Source organism: Numida meleagris, chromosome 4 (assembly GCF_002078875.1).
Source record: "Numida meleagris isolate 19003 breed g44 Domestic line chromosome 4, NumMel1.0, whole genome shotgun sequence".
In the NCBI taxonomy this organism is placed as follows: Eukaryota; Metazoa; Chordata; class Aves; order Galliformes; family Numididae; genus Numida; species Numida meleagris.
In genome coordinates this window covers 87,643,698-87,663,484 of record NC_034412.1, presented here as the reverse complement: position 1 = coordinate 87,663,484, position 19,787 = coordinate 87,643,698, and the positions used below count along the sequence as shown (strand labels likewise).

At 39.4% G+C, this 19,787-nt stretch overlaps 2 protein-coding genes across 4 annotated transcripts in view; one reads left to right on the top strand and one right to left on the bottom strand.

Annotated features, from left to right (window-relative positions):
* TRMT44 (tRNA methyltransferase 44 homolog (S. cerevisiae)) lies at nucleotides 3,183–18,746 on the bottom strand. 2 transcript variants are annotated; one of them, XM_021395424.1, is made up of 11 exons: nucleotides 18,344–18,746; nucleotides 15,457–15,574; nucleotides 14,208–14,427; nucleotides 13,079–13,147; nucleotides 11,597–11,704; nucleotides 10,359–10,430; nucleotides 6,922–7,028; nucleotides 6,187–6,370; nucleotides 5,326–5,713; nucleotides 4,060–4,176; nucleotides 3,183–3,621 (listed from the first exon to the last, which is right to left on the bottom strand). In XM_021395424.1, exons 1-11 carry the CDS (start codon nucleotides 18,711–18,713, stop codon nucleotides 3,389–3,391), a joined length of 1,986 nt encoding a protein of 661 aa, XP_021251099.1. In that variant the 5' UTR covers nucleotides 18,714–18,746; the 3' UTR covers nucleotides 3,183–3,388. The 2 variants fall into 2 exon arrangements, with proteins under 2 accessions (XP_021251099.1, XP_021251100.1); XM_021395425.1 differs by lacking the exon at nucleotides 18,344–18,746 and adding an exon at nucleotides 16,184–16,205.
* ACOX3 (acyl-CoA oxidase 3, pristanoyl) overlaps nucleotides 18,709–19,787 on the top strand; it is a 36,793-nt gene continuing 35,714 nt past the window's right edge. Inside the window, exon 1 of one of the 2 annotated variants that reach the window (XM_021395422.1) lies at nucleotides 18,709–18,787. The gene's annotated coding sequence lies outside the window, so the exon portion shown is untranslated. The other variant, XM_021395423.1, reaches the window with a different exon arrangement.

Genomic DNA, 19,787 nt, shown 5'->3' with positions numbered 1-19,787 from the left:
TGTGATTGATAAGCAGATTTTGTCTGGCAGAATTTTAGCAGCACCCCATTAGAAGAGACTGACAGCAGCAGTTGTAAGAAGATGGTAATTGAGAACCAAAGCAGTTAAGCGTTTCTAACTGAAAAACATTAATGTGAAGCAATTATAGGAAGGAACCCTATGATGGGAAGGAATCCCTGCCAGTAGGAGTAGGGAAGACATTGTCCCTCTGTACTCAGCACTGGCGAGGCCGCACCTCGAGTACTGTGTCCAGTTTTGGACCCCTCACTGCAAGAAAGACATTGAGGCCCTGGAGTGTGTTCAGAGGAGGGCGACGAAGCTGGTGAGGGGTCTGGAGCACAGGCCTTATGAGGAGCGGCTGAGGGAGCTGGGATTGTTCAGTCTGGAGAAGAGGAGGCTCAGGGGAGACCTTATCGCTCTCTGTAACTACCTGAAGGGAGGTTGTACAGAGCTGGGCGTCGCCCTCTTCTCTCTTGTAACTAGTGACAGGACGAGGGGGAATGGCCTCAAGTTGCGCCAGGGGAGATTTAGGCTGGAAATTAGGAAATACTGCTTTTCTGAAAGAGTGGTCAGGACTGGAATGGGCTGCCCAGGGAGGTGGTTGAGTCACCGTCCCTGCAAGGGTTCAAGAAACATTTAGATATAGCGTTGAGAGACATGGTTTAGTGGGGCTATTGTATCTTTTGGTCATACAAATTACCAGCAGTAACAAAACTTAACTGAGCAGGTGTGGATGTCTGACTTCAGCTGATGCTAGATGTTTACACACTTTAGTGAACACCTGTCCTAGTATCTGTTCTAGCTGTCAGTTGGTAGGATTGTTTCAGATTTTATTCTTCATCTCTGCTGGTTTTGAAGTATTTGCCATTATGCTGATAATTGCTCACTCTTGCTTATTTTATATTGCCAGATAAAGAATTCAGCTTATTAAGTCATGCCCTTAAGATCACGGAAGTGTTAATTACCACTTATAACTCTGGATCTGAGCAAACAACGCTCAAAACTCAGCGTAATTTTATTACAAAGCATACTTACAGGCCTGTATTTGCTGTCAGACAAGCTGCAAGACTTCCTCTAAAGGCTTAAGGCTACCTACTAATTTATAACATGAAGCACACACAGTAATTTCATAAACAGACAATGTAAGCAATACAAACACAGAAAAATTAACTGGCTTGAAATGTGCCAGAAAAGACTTCTAAAGATACATATAGATATTCCATAAGGAAAAATGATTTCTTCTATTTCATTTCAGATGAAAACCTAAAATTCAGCCCTTTACTGAGGTATGAGAAACCACTCTTTTTTTTTTTTTTTTTAATGTTGAATATTAATCTACAGGTTTTATGAAAATGTAACTCTTCTACAGATGCAATTACAAGATTTCCAGCTAGCAGCATTTCTGTAATTGTAATCTGTTGTCGAACTCTTCTGTCTCTGTTTTGTGACTATCAACAACAGGAACTGTTCTCCCTCTACAATGACACATTTCAAACTCACTACTGGGTAGCGATGGTTGTAAACTAGGCAGTGAATAACAGCATCACATCAGTGACTGAGACTTTACACTCAACTCCCTTGCATAAACAGGTTTTTATTAAGAGTTTTTATCCACTACTGGCCTTCATCTATTGCCAAAGCTGAATATTATATTAATGACCTTCTAAGACTGTGGATCATAGACAAAGCAACAAGATACAGTATTCATATAAAGTAGAGCTTTTTTTTAAACGCTTTTATCACTTACCTTCAGATGCATATTTAAACTTATATAAGGAAGAAGGATGTTCTCTTACCAATCTTCCAAACAGAGAAGTTTCTATAATTACAGATTTGTTGGAAGGCTTGCCACCTGCAGTGATGTCAAACTGAGAAGTCATGAATTTGAGACAGATCTGTATGTTGGTGAATTTAGGAAACAAACTCTATTCAAAGGAAGTAGCGTGCTACACTAATATATTAATATGCTAGTTATCATAGCATTGCACAAAGAAAACAAAAGGTAATTTTAAAACTAATAGTCTTACTGCATGTAGATTTGTAGCTTCAATAAGTCAGGCATATATTTCATTATCCTTTAATTGGGACAACAAGATGGGCTTCTGAACCCCAACTTAATGCAAATCTATCTGACTTAAGGCCTGCACAGATGAGTGAATTCTAATTCAGGAAATCACATTTCTAGTCAAATGCATTGTACCACGAATCATCAGGGAAGATAGCAATAACTGGAAAATAATTTTAAGCCTGTTTTTGGTTTTTACAGGTAGAAACAATCTTCACGTGGAGGAGTCACCACACATACCAGTAAATAAGCATCCCGGGGAGCTCTTCTTACTCTGCACATAGCCAAACAAAAGCTAAGGCAACAACATCACCCAATTACGTGCAAGTTTATATATACAACTCCATGTCTTTTCTTAACTCATGCCCTTCATAAGCTAACCATTTTTCAGAAATTGTTACAACAGTAACTATGCATCACCTTACCATGCTGTCCTGCTCCTGAGAGTTGTACTTTAAATGGCTTATTCTATTATCCTTTCCCTTCTTCCAACAACTTAACTACATTCAAACATCCCTCAAAGTATAAAGTTTCTCTCTTAAAATGCTTATGTCCTGTAATCTTTGTAACAAAGCACTGATTAGTGTTATAGTCAAGATGTTGTATTTACCACTGCAGAGCCTTTGGGAAAGGCTCAGTCAACCACAGCCCCTGTTAGAGGAAGGCAAGGGAGCTGTACCGGGCAGCGCATTAGATAAAGTGACACATGATCTACTGCAATTATTAGGTTAGTTGTTATCTTCTTCCAGGATCAGAAGAGAAATGTAAAAGGAGAGGAAGGGAACATGACACTTCAGAGAGTTCTTTGCAATCTGTTACCTGAAAGGCAAGGGAGTAAACAAAGAGCTTTGAAACCGTTCTGAAAATTTTTCCAGTTTCATCTTTCATTGCTCCTCTGCTTGGTCTTCAGTTATTTCCTTCGTTTTTAAGACTCCCTGTGTTCTTATGGCACTCTCAGATGCATTACTCACTCAGCCCTAGATCTCTTTGTCCTGTAATCACTTCCTAGTTCTAACCTTCACAGTTTCTCAGAAAGTTTTCCTTCGAATCAGTAATCATTTTGAATCAGTATGAAAGAAAGAAGGAATGGTATGTTTTTTAAGGAAAACAAACAAAATCCAGAAGTATATACATATTTTACTATAATCTTCTCATATCAATGGTACAGGAATTAAAATACAGGCAAACTTTTAAACTAGAAAAATACAATATATTGGAATGAGAAAAAACTTCAAGTTTTGCAGGTCCTCATGCACTGAGCAGTCCCAAAGTCAGTCAAATTCAATCACGTACACGAGCTTCAACATAAATGGCAGCATTTTATCACCGTATATGTTTTTTCTTTTTAATAGTCTGAGACTGTCTTAGCTCCTCAGTCCCATGAGCATATGGGCAAGATTCAGAAGGCAAAGAACAACCGTCAGGATGATGAATGAAAAACCAACAGAGACGTGTTTTAAACGCTGCAGCTGAAAGGCATCGTTTTACTTCAGGCTTAGTTTTCCTTGATGCTTTCTCTTTTCTCCAGTCACGAATATGAACTCTCCCATCTAGAACTAAGATTAAAAACAAACGAAAATCCAGCTGTTAATATACAGCCATGGGAATTGTACTGGAAAAAATGCATAGTGACAGTCAGCAAATAACATATTTTCAACAAATGGATCACTCAGACAAAATCAAATGTACAGAAATAGAAAGTAGTACACAAGAAATTGAAGTAATATAGAGATAGTCTAAAGAAAAATTATTTACTTCCCTGTGAGATGTTTTACTACCATGCTGAGGCATCTTTCTAGCATCTTCACAGAGAGTTTACAGAGGTGGGGTTTTTTTGGTTTACTAAAATCAGTTAAGATAACGTATACTAAAATCCTCAGAATTTAGACTGTAATTTAGACTTTTCAGTCAAGTTTAACTGGATAGAAGAGCCAAGATTGATGACTGAAAAAAAAAAAGCCAAGCCAAACAAAAAAGGCCTATTTATTCCTTACCTTCGAATACTTGATGATTGTTCTTGAGCAGCGTTTGCAGGCCTCCATATTCACTTTTCAGCCTCTTTAAAGTCTCCTTATTTAGATGTTCTGCTACTTCTTTCAAGGAAAGGCTTTCTGCAATAGATAACGGTGCAGCTATAAAGAAGTATATATCTAAAATCCTAGTAAACCCTAACTTCTGAATAAATTAATGCTCATGAACAGAACCTATGAATTACCTACAACTACTATAGTAACTCTGCGCTCTCAATATCACAAGTATAAAATGGATATTTTCTATGTATAAAGTCTGTAAAATGGCAGTTTTCCTTCTACAGTGCTCAAGTCAGAATTTGTGTTCCCCCTTTTTTTTTTTTTCCTTCAGTAACATACAATCCTCATTGCGCTAAGCACTGTTTATTTGAATCTAGTAAAAAGAAGAGACAAGTACATAATAAAATGGATGCAGGAAAATGGAACTACCTGAGCGCTTATAAAGTAAATAGCAACTTCTTTTCTTTCTAAGGCTAAGACAACTAAAAACTCCTCATTATGTGGTAAGCAAATGGCACTTCAAAGCACTTCTTAGGGAATTATAGCAAGTTACGTTATTATCCAAAAATATATGTAAAATCCTTCCATCTAGATTCAAAGTTATGTTTCAGTACACAACAGCTCTTTTTTTTTTAATCGACTCTGCTTGAGCACGTAAGCGTAGAGTTAAATTAAAACAAAAGTAGTTCCAAAATATACTTACGCACTTTACTTGCACTCCAGGGTGCAAAAACACATTGCAAAAACACCCAACCTAATACTTTGCAACAATACCGTTGTAAGAATAGGAAGCAGTAGATACAGTTGCTTTAAAAGTTTCGGATCACAAAGAAAGGTAGTGGTTACAATCCAGTAATAAAGAATGAATGTCTACCTCTTTCCAAGGATCAGGGCTTGCTGAACACTCCAAAGGAGGCAATCTCCAAGCAAAGATGCTTCCCTTGTGGCTGCCAGCCCTTAAATGAGGCTAGGGAGGGCTGGACCCTGAATCCTTCCCCTTGCACAGGTGAATTGCTTCCACCTGTGCTTCCAAGGGCTGGCCATGCCCCTTCACCAGGTGCTCAATCACAGGTTCAGGCTGTGACCTCACATTTCCCATAGACTTTAGGAAATACCATGAACAGTGTATCTCACTTAGTAAATTTACAACCATAAATTCATCAGAAAATACACCCTCCATCAGCAGAAGCAAAAAGGTAATGGAAAGCACTGTTAGAAAGACTATCTCACCTCCTTGATTCCAGGTATTCATATTTCCACCATGCGCATTAGAACACGATTTTGCAGGGACTGCATTTAACAGCAAGTTTGCCACGCTCAGAACAACATCATCTACAAAATCCCGAGGGAGGGCAGCACAATTTCTGGTTCGTTCTACTTTTTCTCTGGGTTGAAATCCAGGCATCCAAATTCTACTAGCAGTCTCCATCATATTTTCAGGAAGTTCTGAGCTTGCTCCTTTGCACTCATCAGAGTGATTGTTATCATTAAATCCATCTTCTCTGTCATGCGCAACCATAGCACAGGTCTGACGATTACGAATAAACTCTGTTATCTGCTCATCAATCAAAGAACATGCTGTAGGTGGATAGGTCCTGTCTTTTCCAATAAGGCACACCTATCTTAGCAGAAACAGGTAAATCACTATTTATATTGTAGCATTTATACAGAGTTCCACACCTACATCAGAGTGTTCACCCAACAACTAACATGGGTCTTATACAGGCTTCTAAACCTAACTGCCAGAGATATCCCTTGGAACTCTATTCTCATTAACATCTGAGGGTTAAGAAGAAATCCAGTAACCAAGCCATAATCTATTATGCCATACAAGCACAACCAAATGATTTAAATAATATGACTGTCAGATTTTTTAAAAAATTAAAGCTGAACACCTCTTTCTGCTCCAGAAACATTTCACTTCAAAATTCATGCTAAGAAAACCTACAAAGCTAAGCGTAAGTAACCAATATTGACAGATGGAAAAATTAAAGCAGAAAGCAAGTGGAAAAGTTTTCCATCCTTCAGAGAAGTATATAATAAATAACTATAAACTCTTTCATTCTCTCATGCATTTAGGTCCAAAATCACCCTTTTTGTTGATGGAATCCTAAGGCAGTCTTCTTCCACATGAAAACCACATACACATCCCACTTCAGCAACAAAATCAAGATATTCTCTGTACTGAGTCTTCTTGCTTTGCCTTCGGCTGTATTTTCCATGGAAATCGAAGAAGCAACATGGCAGCACAAAGTACCTACATGAATAGGAAGACCTACAAGAAGGATAACGAACTGCTAAATGGAAAGTTATTTCCAAGAACACACAAATGTAAGAAATAACCCATCAGGTACAAGCATTGATGAAAAGTTTTATGAAGTGATAGAGCTTCAAGAAATTCTATTTACTTGATGGTACTTCAGGACATTTATTGCTAAATTATTTGCTATAGTAAGTTACTGTGCCAGCTTTGCAGGAATAAATCTGTAGGCATCAAATTATTGCAGCTGGTTGTGATGAGCAGAACAATTCAAGGAAATGCAGGATCAACAGCAATTTATTTTTAAATGACCTTCACATCTAAGAAATAAATACAAAACTCAGTTTGAACTTCAAAAGCAGAATGCTACGCTGAATTCTATGACAAAATAAATACAACTTTTATGTTTCTCCAAAGGAAAAGAGAAACATTTTGTAAAAAATAATCAATTGGCATCGTAAGAATCAAATCTTGCATGAACAGCTGGTGTGGTTGCAAAAGCAGCAGTCTTGCTTTACATTTCTATTAAATTCCATCCCTCCTGCTTCCCCATTACCACCAAATACCTGGCTGCAATTACAGGTATCCATGGTGTTAATTCATCTGAATGGTTTCCTATCAGCCAGTCACTATCTGGAAAGAGTTGATTGTCACCTGGCACAATAGAAGACTCCTTAAAAAAAAAAAAAAAAAAGTAGTTTTCACTACAAGTTTCTTTAATTTTATTTGTTAATAAAGCACTGAGCAACGAAGTAAAATCCCGAAAGCAGAAAAATACAAGGGGAATGAGAACCACGGAAGGAAACAGTATTTTCTTCAATTTATACTTCTGCCAGGCAGTAATTTTCTATAGTTACAAAATATGAATTTAGCAACAGTGACCCACAAAATATTGGTCAGGCAGAGAGTGTAATAATAAGACAGATGAAGAAATTTGGCATCTTAAATATATGTAAACAAATATCATACATCACTTATGATTTCTTGCTATACACTTGTCACATTTATTTCTGGACCCATATGTATTTTCAGAGTCCTACTTCATTTGCTATGTCTTACCGACCTGGGTCTGTAATTAATCAGAACATAGCTTCCCTGCTATCTTCTCCTCTTCCATAGGCATCTCCTAAATTAAATCTCAGTATACAGGATACCACTCTTCATGTATAATAAAAGTAATCCAGCCTAACACTTCTTGTGTATGTTGCCATTGCATCCTTGTTCAAGTTCTGTCTGAACTACCTTATGATACACATGATATCAGGAGCAAATATAGGAATCAATAGTTTAGGAAAGAAAGTTTCACTGGTGACCTTAACAGTAGCATTCAGCACATAGAACTAAGGAGACATCACCTCTTGCCACCACATTACTGACTGAAAGAATAGCTGTTAGTCTTAAAAATACCCTATTATGATATTCTTTACAATTTAAAAACAAATTTAAAGAAACCACAACAACAAAACAGACTAAACACAGGACAAGTTCCACAATTCAAATTTTAGAAGCTCCAAAGTACCTTTAGCATTCATCTTAGTCACTCACGGGAATTCAAAAAAGTTAATGGGGAATTGCAGCAATATCAGCCAATTTCTATTCCATTCTTATTCCCCTCATCAAAAAGCACTGCTTTGGCCATTTTAAGTATCAACATGGTGCATCGTTGTGTACTTTAAGCACCAACGCTCTATCAATTTTTAGTTATGCATATAGATGTCCAGATAATACACCTAACAAATTTCTTTCTGGCAAATTGGTACATGTTAAAACAAGTGTTTGTCAAGTGTTTTCTCATGCTTTGTTAAACAAGTCAGTCCAACACTACATTTCAGTTTTGATTATTCAACGTAGACATAGCATCAATGCTGTACTCTGCATTTTGACAGTGACCCATAATTAAATTTGCATTCACTATGACAGCAGTTTAGCGATCCAGAGTGCCACTTGTTACGTTCCTTTATATTAATATCGGCACTGATTGTCACAGATGGCAATATCCATTCTGCAATATTTGTGTTTTAAATTAAAATCAAAACAAAATCAATTGGATGGTAAAAGGCAGCAAACAGGTGCCTTCTTCTGTGGATCCTGTGGCTACAGGAGCAATGCAAAATCATCCTGCCTGCTTATTAGGCCACTCCCTCCCACACATACTAGTAGTTTCCTTCCATTCACTTTCAGGATATTTTTATTGTTTCTGTCATGATTTTTCAAGTGTTCTGTGAAAATTCTGTTTTATTCCCTTAAACAAGACAAATAAAAACCGTTCTCTCCATGCTGCAGAGTGATAACTGTTGCTTGAGTGTCTCATGTGTGCCAGGAAATCTGAGAAATTGTAAACAGTAACAGTAAACATCCTAATATGAAATGAATGTACAAAATCCAAAGATTTCCACAATACAGAAAAAGGGGCAGAAAAGGTATATGTAACATAAAAGAAAAGACACTGTTTAGTACCATCAAAAGTGACTTAATATAGCCTAAGGGGAATGAAGGAGCACTACAGCTTCATGTTTTGGATTGCTTTTTGAAGCTGTCTGTAAGATCTAATTGCAGACTGTAAGAAAGGAATCTGACAGTTTTGGAAACCTATACCTAAATTGGCAGAGTGGCAAAGAGAAGACTCCAAAAAAATGAATGCAACAGTTCCACCTCCAAACCATGAAAGCTGCTGCTCTTTTGTTCATCTGAAGTAAGTTGTCAGAATTTGAAGATTTGTTGAGTTAAATTTTAAACAAGCCTACTAGAGAATAGCTATAGCAAGAAAAATGTATTTTTATATAGGAAGCTCACAATCTTTAAGAGAATGGGATGAGAAACTCTGGAAATTTAGAGAACAAGAAACTAGGAACATCTCACTTCCAAATGGCAACTGTTCACCACACGCTAACAAGCACCAAACCAAGAACACATAGAGCTGAAGCAAATGATTTTATACTCAAATTGTTCTTGTCCTTGTAAAAACAAGGATGAGGAACTTTAAATATAATCCCTCTTTCAAACAGATTTTACTTTCCAGTTTTTTGAAGACTCTTACTGCAGTGAGTTACCATAAGGCCAGTAAAGGAGAGAGTCATAGAATCGTTTGAGTTGGAAGGAACCCTTAAAGGCCATCTAGTCCAACTCCCCTGCAATGAACAGGGACACCTACAGCTCCACCAGGTGCTCAGAGCCCCCTCCAGCTTGACCTTGGATGTCTCCAAGGACAGGGCATCAACCACCTCTCTGGACAACATGTTCCAGTGCCTCACCACCACTGTAAAAAAAATTTCTCCTTACATCCAATCTAAATCTCCCCTCTTTCAGTTTGAAACCATTTCCCCTTGTCCTGCTGTAAAAGACCCTGCTAAAGAGCCTGTCCCCTTCCTTCTTATAGCCCTCCTTTAGATATTGAAAAGCCACTCTCAGGACTTCCCAGAGCCTTCTATTCTCCAGGCTGAACAGCCCCAGCTCTCTCAGCCTGTCCCTCCAGGGAAGGTGTTCCAACCCTCAGATCATTTTTGTGGCCTTCCTCTACACATGCTCTAACAGGTCCATATCTCTCCTCTTCTGCTGAGCCTATTATGAGGTTCAGCAGATTTGTCCCAAAACAGTACAGAGCAGTACAAGATCAGAGTCACATTCAGAGTGACACTGTTCTTAATTCATGAATAAACTACTCACAGCTTTGGACACTAACATATTTTACGAGGTACAGCACTGCAAACAAAGCTGTTCAGTATTGTACTTCCAGTAAAATCAAGGATTGTCTCAGTGTTTGTACAAGTAATAGTACACTCTTCTAAGATGAAAAAATAAGCAAACTGCAAACATGCAAGAACACGATACAGCATTCGTCTTTAATCCCCTCTATAGCTTCCTCTAGGACATATGAGTGACACCATACCAAACCCATATACTGCTTTAGACAATTGTCTGTAGCCCAATGTGTTTAATTATATTTTCATCAACGCAGTCTGAAGCAATGAACAAACAAATAAAGTTACATACATTTGCATAATACCTCTAAATGTGTTTCTGGTCCATACATGTCCCATATTTTTCTTCTCCTCACGTCAATTCCTCGACCTAAGTGCTGAAATATTTGAACAACAAAGTATCATTTTTAAGTTCCACTTTTAGTAGAAGTTCTCAAACAAGATGACTAAGTCAATATATTAACACTGACTTCGTCAGTCACACAACGAAATACAGCTTCATTTCAGGCAGAAGTTGCTAGTCTACACAGTCCTTGCTGGAAGAACAACCTTCCATCTATTGAACTGAATTGTTGGAGTCCAAATATACTTTTCCTTGTACAAGCTGATAGGAAAAGGAACAACTGGAAATTAAGATAGAAATACAAAACGCATTAAGTAACTGTATTTGAAGTTCAGAATCCAGTGCAGAAGTAATATTTACCCCAAATTAAATACTTATGGAGTCTCATGAAACTTTCAGACTTGATTTTTGACAGACAACAACGTATTTGTCACTGAGGTACAAAACAGAAACATCTACAGGGAAACATAGTACCCAGTATTACACCAAATTTTTCTGGTCACACAAGAACATAAAGCTTGTTTAATGAGCACTTCCTCTGCATTTTTTACTAGCTTTTCCCAGAAGTTCAAAATGAAATTTTCTGAGACTGACAGATCCAACGTCACAGAATTTTGTTGAATCTCAGAGCTTTTTTCTGCTACTTTTGTTTCAAAACACATGCCTCCTCAAGAATCTGAATTTTGCTGTTGCCAAAAAAGCAACACTCCCAAAAACAAAGCTCATTGTTAGGCCTTTTCAAAATAAGAAATCCCAGAGCTGCTTTTTAAGTACAAAAACACTTCCAAGCTTTGTTGAGTAGACTTCAGTTTTGATAAAATTAACTTCATAAAAAGCATCTCCTCTAGAAGATACTACAAGAGACAATCTCTACTTTAAAATTACCCATTTCTTTTTGATAGGTCTACAACATGGTAAAATTATATCATTACTTTCCCTTTTCCCCTCCTTCTCCTCCTTTTTCTTGCTTCAGAAAAATGAATAGCTTTCAGGACAACCTATTGCACTAATAAAAACAGCTAAATAATCAAAAGTTTCTAAAGCTTTGCTAAGACTTTTTCTTGGTAACTAGAGAGTAACAAAGCCTGTTCTAATGACAAGAAATAACTGAATTTCGGCTAGTTGCATGCCAGATAAAAGAAAAGCAAAAAAGAATACTGAATTATAATTTTTCATTATTATAAAATGCATTCTATTTACCCCTTCATTGCTTAGAATATGAACCAGTAGACCATTTCCACATCCAAGATCTACAAACGACTGTTTCTTGGACAATCCTTTTTCCTTTCTCTCTTCTTCCCAGAGAATCTAAAACAAGAAGAGAAAGCATTTTTGACTTACACTCTCATGTTCAGAGAATGCTGGGAGACAAAGGAGATGTGAAAGAAAGCAGTCGCTGTACTTACAGAGAAAGCAACTTCAGGAGGAAAACAAAGAAAACAAACATTAGAACTGCTTATGGAGGAAGTGAGATCATGTTTCAGAGTATCAAACGTTTTGTAAGTGCTAAGCAACCTCCACTCACTTCTGAGTGTCTAGAAGTAGAAACTAATCAGAGAGCACAGAGGTAAAATAAGCTGATAAAACAAACAGCACAAGAGATTAACAACAGGAAGAATGGGGGAGTAGCAAGTAAACTTCCAACAGTGTAACTGCAAGTAACACTATGGAAGAATTTGTATCCTCTGAATAAAACAAAGAACAGATGATAGTGCTGAAAATAAAAACCAAAACATTCTTTGTAATGATGTTTGGATGTTTGTCTGCAAGGCCTGGAGTAGACTCCTGCTGCATCTGTCAAAAAACTTTTTCCCTTCAGTGATGAATGTGTACTCTGTTGCTTCTTAACACTTCACCCTTAGTTTTCCTCTAAATAACAGAAATTGTTGAGAATATTTAACCATGAAAATTAATATTTGGTATGTTACTGCTTGTTAATTTGTCAGTTTAGCTAGGGGGAAAGAAGTTGCAGATAAGCCATAAGATCATCAAGTTGTGTTTACATTTTTAATTGTAACAGTCATTGAACTCTTGCACTCCAGACTGTATGCTTAAATCAGAACAAAAGCAAAAATACCAAAAACAAACCAAAAAACCAACTACAAGCTCACACTCACACCTTTTTATCATAACTCCTCCTTTTTCTTTGTATACCTGTAATAACTTCAGTTCAATCGAAAAGCTGCCAGAATTATAAAATGAAAATACCGATTTTCTTTAGAAAGCTTCTTCTATTAGAAAAGGGAAGCTTGTAAAATATTAGATGAAACAGGCTGGGAGAGCTGTGGTTCTTTACTCTTGAGAAGGCTCCAAGGAGACTTTACACAGAGCCCTACAGTACTTAAAGGGATTTACAGTAAAGATGGAGAGGGACTCTTTATCAGGAGGTATAAAGACAGGACAAGAGATAACAGCTTTAATCTGAAATAGGGTAGATTTAGATTAGATGTTAGGAAAAAATTCTTTACAATGAGAGTGGTGAGGCACTGGAACAGGTTGCTGCAGAGAATCTGTGGATGCCCCGTCCTTGGAATGTTCAAGGTCAGGTTGGATGGGGCTTTGAATGACCGTGGGAGGTGCTCCTGCCCAGGGAAAGGAGGTTGGGACCAAATGGTCTTCAAGCTCATTTCCAACCCAAACCATTCCATGATTCTGTGATTATTAAGCAAAGCAGCTCCTTACCAGCAAATAAGTGGCAATGGCAACATCTTCGTAAACAAACTTCTCAGGATCCGTCACTTCAGGCCACACCTTCAGAGGAAAAATAAAATTATTTTAAATACTTCAAAGAGTGCTCAGTTAAACAGATCTAGATATTCACCTTCTTTAACAGTACTCTGCACTTGACAAAATTTTGCATTTTAACCTGATAAATACTAACATAACCTGATTAATATACATAGAAAACAAGAAAAAACTGCAAGATTTTGTGAGCCACACAAAATAATGGTGTTAAAAAGTCTGCTATCATTCAATCAATAAAGTTTTGAAGACTTTTATGGCTCTGAAGTAAGTGGCTGTATCTGTTTCTGTTCATCAGAGTATGCATCCTTTTTCTTATTCTAATTCTTACAGCAAAAATACTAATATTATTCCTATTAAATGCATCAATAATATTAGTATTCATAAATTTATTTTCACAACATATGAGGCATAGAATTACACTGGCACAACAGAATATGAAGAATCGAAATATGAAGCAATGTTTTAGAAGAGCATTTACCAATTTCTCCAGTTGTAGCTAGAGTTTGGTCTCTACCAAATTATGCCATACAGCATTTAAGATTGTCATCATCATTTTTAGGTGTTTCCAGGATAAAAAACTAAAACACTGATCCTCTGACTCACACACACATATCAATGCACCTACTTTAAACACAGTAGTAAATGTTTAGCCTGCTTACTAACCACTGCTTCTTCTTGACCCCTTGAGGCTTTGAAGGACATACTATACTTAGGCTTTATTGTGAAAATGACCTAGTATTTCCATCCACCAATCTACTGCTGACTACTTATGTGAAGGTAAGCATTATGGCAAATGCCCAGCTCCACTGGATATTTAGTGAAAATTTGGCTCAAAATTTTGATTTTCCAGTTTAGTTCTTCCAAATACAATATAAGGTTTTTTTCTTCATGTACATAGTAGAAGTTGAAAAAACAACGCAACAAACTATAGTGCATACAATTCAACTAAATTGCTTATATAAAAAAACAGAATTTAGTGAAAGAAATAGTTTCACGACACAAAAAACCAACAATGAGAAGTAATGACAGGAAAGAATGACACCACTGCATTTGTCACCTAACTTACCTTTACCATCTCCTTGTATTTTTCTTTAAGGTCTTGATAAACCTTGCTGTATTTTGCAACAGACACGAGTGACAGCGTACTTCTAAACTCACTGCACTTTTGCTCCACAGACCACTTAGCCAGTTTGGACAAAAGCACATTTCCAAGCCATGGCAGTTTGGGGTATGTTATTCCATCTGAAAACCAATCTTCTGAAGATGGAGCTATAATAGACACAGACCTTAAAAAATAAAATAAAAACTTCAGTGAAGTAGAGTGTACTTATACATCTCACTACCTCAAGTGGAAAAAAAAGTCAGAAGATCACATAAACGTATAAGAGTAGACTGAGGAATAAAGAAAAACATAATAAATAAACAAAAATAAAATAAAATGGTGAAGTTACTGAATAATGGAACAATATTCCCTGGGTTCTGTTTGACAGCTCATTATGTGCTAATTTAAGCACTGTATGAGAAGCTACGCTAAATTTACTACGATGACTAAGGACTTGCATATGATGCACAACCTGATTTACCACGATAATCCGAACACTAACAAGTAATGGTGGGTAATTCACAAAAACATTAAAAAAAAAAACTAGGAGGTAAATATATCAGCTGATGCATTTCATTATTTCCTGATCTCTAAATTTACTTAGATTTCCTAAGTTATGCAAGTTGTCAGCAGGAGCAATCATACCCTCATCACTCAGGACCAAGCTGTAATGGTTTGCAAATTTCAATGTCTGAAGCTCAGCAGGTTCCAAACAGGAATTCCTATCTGTCTTTCAACCTTACTAGACCTACAGAACCTGACATTCATCACAGATGTAGTCAGCTCCTCCCAACGAGAAAACACAGCACACACAGTCAATATATAGACTTAAAGTTGAGAAATATTTGTTTCACGTTGACTCAAAGGATTCTATGATTCTATAAAATTCTAGAGTTGGAAGGGGCCATCTAGTTCAACTCCCCTGCAATGAACAGGGACACCACAGCTAGATCAGGGTGCCCAGGGCCTTATCCAGCCTTGCCTTGAAAGTCTCAAGGGACAGGGCATCAACCACTGCATTAGGTAACCTGTTCCAGAGCAAATGTGGTATGTGTTTCATTTTAACAGAACACCATGCACTAAGATCACACCATTAGTTACTTGTTAATCACACAAATTATGAAAACTAAATCACCTAAATATCAATTTTAAAACATTACATGATCCTTGCAATAATTCAGGACTTACTTTCTCTCTCACTTGCAGCACTTACCATTCCTCATCTTTTATGTGTGTAAGTTGAATTTGATAAATATTGCACTTTTTAATTTGGTATTTTCCTTCACTGTTCTCCTCCAGAGGCAGAAAGGTCACAGTTCCATTGCAAACATCTGAAAAGATATGTAAATAGTTTGTACTATGGAATAACATATCACTATATCAGTCAGCACCAAAAATAAACTCGTTTCCTTACTACATTAACTGCAAACAAGTGAGAACAATGCAGGAAGACCAACAACACTGAATTTTGAGAATTCAAACAGTGATTTCAGATGTCAGGCACACTGCAAAACAGATCTACTCAGCATCATGATGCATGGGGTTTTCCAAAATATAGAAGGTTGATAAGCAAGACTATTCACAATCTCTAAACTTAAACATCAGAATAAAGTAAAAGCTACAGATATTGAGCTATTCTAGCACAAAACTGCTGCTTTCTCCCACCACACAGTAAATCTGGAGTTCTGGGATATATATTCCAAGTTAATGGAGACTTATGGATCACTCTAACATTAGGCAAACTATCAGTGCAATGTCATGAAGTAATAAGTTATACTATCAGTAACAATTTTGCTTGGTGTTGCTTGAGAATTCTGTTTTTAGGTAAGGCTGCATGCATTATCTTATGTATTAAATTATGTTCACCTCACTGATCTTAATGGTACTTGTCACCTGTGGAATAAAATGGTTATGCCCAAGGACAGAGTTTGAAGACCTACACATTTAGGAAGAGCTGAGATAAGCAGACTAACAGATGGCCATGCCCCTCAGTGTCTCCACCATATTTCAAGAAGATGGTCTGCAACTTTCGTCACATTTCATTTTCTAACATGACCTATGCATGTATCACAATTAACTCCTACACAAGGAAGAACAGAGAGCATCTTTTGAAATGACCAGTAAAAACAAAGGAGACGGCAGCAAAACACAAATGGCATGACACAACCTAGTACTCACATGCTACTATCTTTAACATCTTAATTTATTCCCTATATCATTCCTAGAGATTGACTCTAACAGAATTTATGCTGTTCCACACAGCACACGAAATGTATCCATTATTGCCGTACACACTAGTTGCAAAAATGTTTTCAGCTGCTGTTTATCCAAGGAGATTTTTTTTTTAAATAAGGTTTCCTATTTTGAAAACTATCTTTCTGCTATCATCAAAACAAATATTCTAAAGACTCCAAACCTCCAAACTAAGAATATTACACTGGTGAAGTAACCAAAATACCAATGGACTCCAAAAGTTTGAGCGAGACAGGACAGAATGATTAGCAATACAGCAAACATTAAGGCCTGCCATCTCGGCCCATCCTCAACCAATACTCTCTCCATGTCATAGTATCTCTTAAATCTTCTCCTAGACCTTTTCCTTACAGAGAAAATTACAAGGAGTAGCTCAAGAACATCACTGCTCAACAACAGAAGAAAAAAAAAAAAACAGCAACATACACATTTCACAAAGGCTTCACTAGCACTGAGAAAGAACCCTAAATAGTAAGATCATCCAAAGTCATAGAATCATAAAATCATATAATCCCTAGAGTTGGAAGGGACCTCTGAAGGCCATCTAGTCTAACTTTCCTGCAATGAACAGGGACATGCACAGCTAGATCAGGTTGCCCAGGGCCTTATCAAGCCTCGCCTTGGAAGTCTTCAGGGACAGAGTATCAACTACAACACTGGGATACCTGTTCCAGCACCTCAGCACCCTCACTTGAAAAGATTTTTCCTTATATCTGACCTAAATCTACCCTCCCTGAACTTGAAACCATTTCCCCTTGTTCTATCACAACAGACCCTGCTAAAGAGTCTGTCCCCTTCTTTCCTGTAGCTCCCCTTTAGATACTGAAAGGCTGCTATTACATCACCTCACAGCCTCCTCCCAGAGGAACAGCCCCAGCTCTCTCAGTCTGTCCTCACAGGGGAGGTGTTCCATTCTGTGGATCATTTTTGTGGCCCTTCTCTGGACATGCTCCAACAAGTCTACACCTCTCCTGTACTGAGGACTCCCCATCTGGACACAGTACTCCAGATGAGGCGTCACCAGCACAGAGCAGAGGGACAGGATCACCTCCCTCGCCCTGCTGGCCACACTTCTTTTGGTGCAGCACAGGACATGGTTGGCTTTCTGGCCTGCAAGGGCACATTACTGGCTCATGTCCAGCTTGCCATCCACCAGTACCCCCAGGTCTCTTTCAGCAGAGCTGCATTCAATCCTTTCATCCCCCAGACTGCGCTGGTAATGGCAGCTGCCTCAACCTAGGTACAAGATCTTGTACGTGGATTTGTTGAACCACATAACGTTCACCTGGGCCCACTGCTGTCAACTGTTTCCCACTGACCAGAGAACCATAAAACAGCTGGGGTTGGAGGAGATCTCAACACCCAGTTCCAATCCCCTTATCATGAGCAGTGGCACCACACACAGCTCTCTGGGCAGCCTGTGCCAGGGCCTCACCACCTTCTGAGTAAAGAACTTCTGCCTAATGTCTAACCTTAATTTCCTCTCTTTTAGTTCAGAGCCATTCTCCCTTGTCCTATCACTATCAGATCACGTAAAAAGCCAGTTTTCCTCCAGTACATAAGCTCCTTTCAAGTATCAGAAGGCCACACTGAGGTCTCCCCAAAGCCCTCTGGACAAGCCCAGCTCCCTCAGCCTGCCTTCATAGCAGAGGTGCTCCAGACCTCTGATCCTCTTCATGGCCCTCCTGGAATTCCGAATCTTGTTCAGACATTAGAATTTAAACCACATCAACACGTATTCATGAAAATGCAAATTAAAGAGGCGACAACCTCAACACCTCCTTTCCATTAGCAGGATTTCCCACAGCGCAGCCCCACCACTGAACGGAAGCACTCGAACAAGTCACCTTGCACCACCAGCTCCTTCACAGGCGGGGCGGGAGGTCCTGCGGGCCGCGCCCGGGGCAGCAGAGCCCTCAGCACAGCACGGACCTCCCGGTCCGGCTCAGCCGTGAGGAAGGGCAGCAGGTCCCCGCGCACCTCCCTCCAGAGCCGGCCCAACTCCGCGGCCCCCGCTGGGTCCTCGCCGCTCCCGATGTGGGGAGACGTATCTCCGCCCTCCCCGAGCAGCACCGCGCCCTCCGCCTCGATGGCGGCGCCGCACAGCCGCCTGTTGGCCACCTGCGGCTTCTCCAGCCACACGCGCACCGCCGCCCAGAAGCCGCGGGGCAGCACCGCGCCGCCACCCCGCACCGCTGCCGTGGCCAACAGCCCCATGGCCGGCGGGGAGGAGGCGGAGCGTCGCAGTCTGCTGCCGTCACTTCCCGAGGCGGGGACGGCGGAGAGTGAAGGTAAACGGCGCGTCCGTGCACCCCTGTAATTAGCTGTCAGTCGGCTGGACTTGTGCGAGGGCTTTGGCACTACATCCTTATCTCTTAATTGGAGAGACGCGGGAGGTACTGTTTAGGTGGATAAAGAGTTTGGTTGAATGGTTGCAGCCAGAGAGTTGTGGTCAATGGCTTTATGTCCAGGTGGAGGCCAGTGACGAGCAGTGTCCCCCAGCGGTCCATCTTGGGACCAGTGCTCTTTAACATCTTTACAAAGACATAGATGATGGGATTGAATGTACCCCCAGCAAGTTTGCTGATGACACCAAGCTGAATGGTACAGTTGACACCGTAGAAGGAAAGGATGCCATCCAGAGGGACCTGGACAGGGTTAAAAAAGTGGTCCCACGTGCACCTAATGAGATTCAACAAGGCCAAGTGCAACTTCTTGCGCTTGGGTCAGGGCAACCCCAAATAAGAGTACAGACCGGGAGAAGTCATCATTGAGAGAAGCCCTGCCAAGAATGACTTAGGGGTTCTGGTGGATGAAAGGCTGGACATGAGCCAGCAGTGTGCTTTTGCAGCCCGAAGGTCAGTGGTATCCTGGCCTGAATCTAAAAGGGAGTGTCCAGCAGGGCAGAGAGGAGATTATCCCCCTCTACTCCACCTTCACAAGGTCCATCTGGAGTACTGTGTCCATGCCTGGGGCCCTCAGCACAAGAAAGACATGGAGCTGTTGGAATGGGGGTAGAGGAGGTGCACAAAGATGATCAGAGGGCTGGAGCACCTCTCCTATGAAGAAAGGCTGAGGGTGTTGGGCTTGTTTAGCTTGGAGAAGGCTCCAGGGAGAGCTCTTTGCTGCCTTGCAGTACTTGAAGGGAACTTACAAGCAGGAGTGGGTCCAGCTTTTTGCACAGTCTGATGGTGATAGGACAAAGGGGAATGACTTTAAACTAGAAGAGGGGAGATAGAATTATAGAATCACCAAGGTTGGAAAAGACATCCAAGATCATCCAGTCCAACC